Source organism: Penaeus monodon, chromosome 34 (genome assembly GCF_015228065.2).
Source record: "Penaeus monodon isolate SGIC_2016 chromosome 34, NSTDA_Pmon_1, whole genome shotgun sequence".
Taxonomy (NCBI): Eukaryota; Metazoa; Arthropoda; class Malacostraca; order Decapoda; family Penaeidae; genus Penaeus; species Penaeus monodon.
Window position 1 is genome coordinate 26141609 of NC_051419.1, and position 268 is coordinate 26141876.

A 268-nucleotide genomic window follows, 5' to 3' on the forward strand; every position below is an offset into this window, starting at 1 on the left:
ATAAATAAATAAAATAAATAAAACAAGAAAACTAACAAAATCTTACTTATATTCCGTATTGAAGTTCGATTTCTCCGTCTTCTCAATCTCCCTCACCGAGAGCACCTTCGCGGAGTCGGTAACACGGGGTCCCTTGCGATGCTTGTACCACCAGTATTCGAAGGCCAAGGTCACGCACGCCAGCCCGATTCCCACGAAGATCACGATGAACACACCACCTGCAGGGGGGGAAGGTGGGGGAGGAGGTTTTGAACAGGTTTTGAACACG

The 268-nt window shown here is 47.4% G+C and overlaps 1 protein-coding gene across 1 annotated transcript in view; it reads right to left on the reverse strand.

Moving 5' to 3' along the window:
* Nucleotides 1-268, reverse strand: part of LOC119594665 (ionotropic receptor 25a-like) — a gene marked incomplete at its 3' end in the record, with an annotated part of 33857 nt that overhangs the window by 4595 nt on the left and 28994 nt on the right. Inside the window, 1 exon segment of the mRNA XM_037943721.1 lies at nt 47-218. Within this exon segment, the coding sequence (XP_037799649.1) occupies nt 47-218 (172 nt within the window).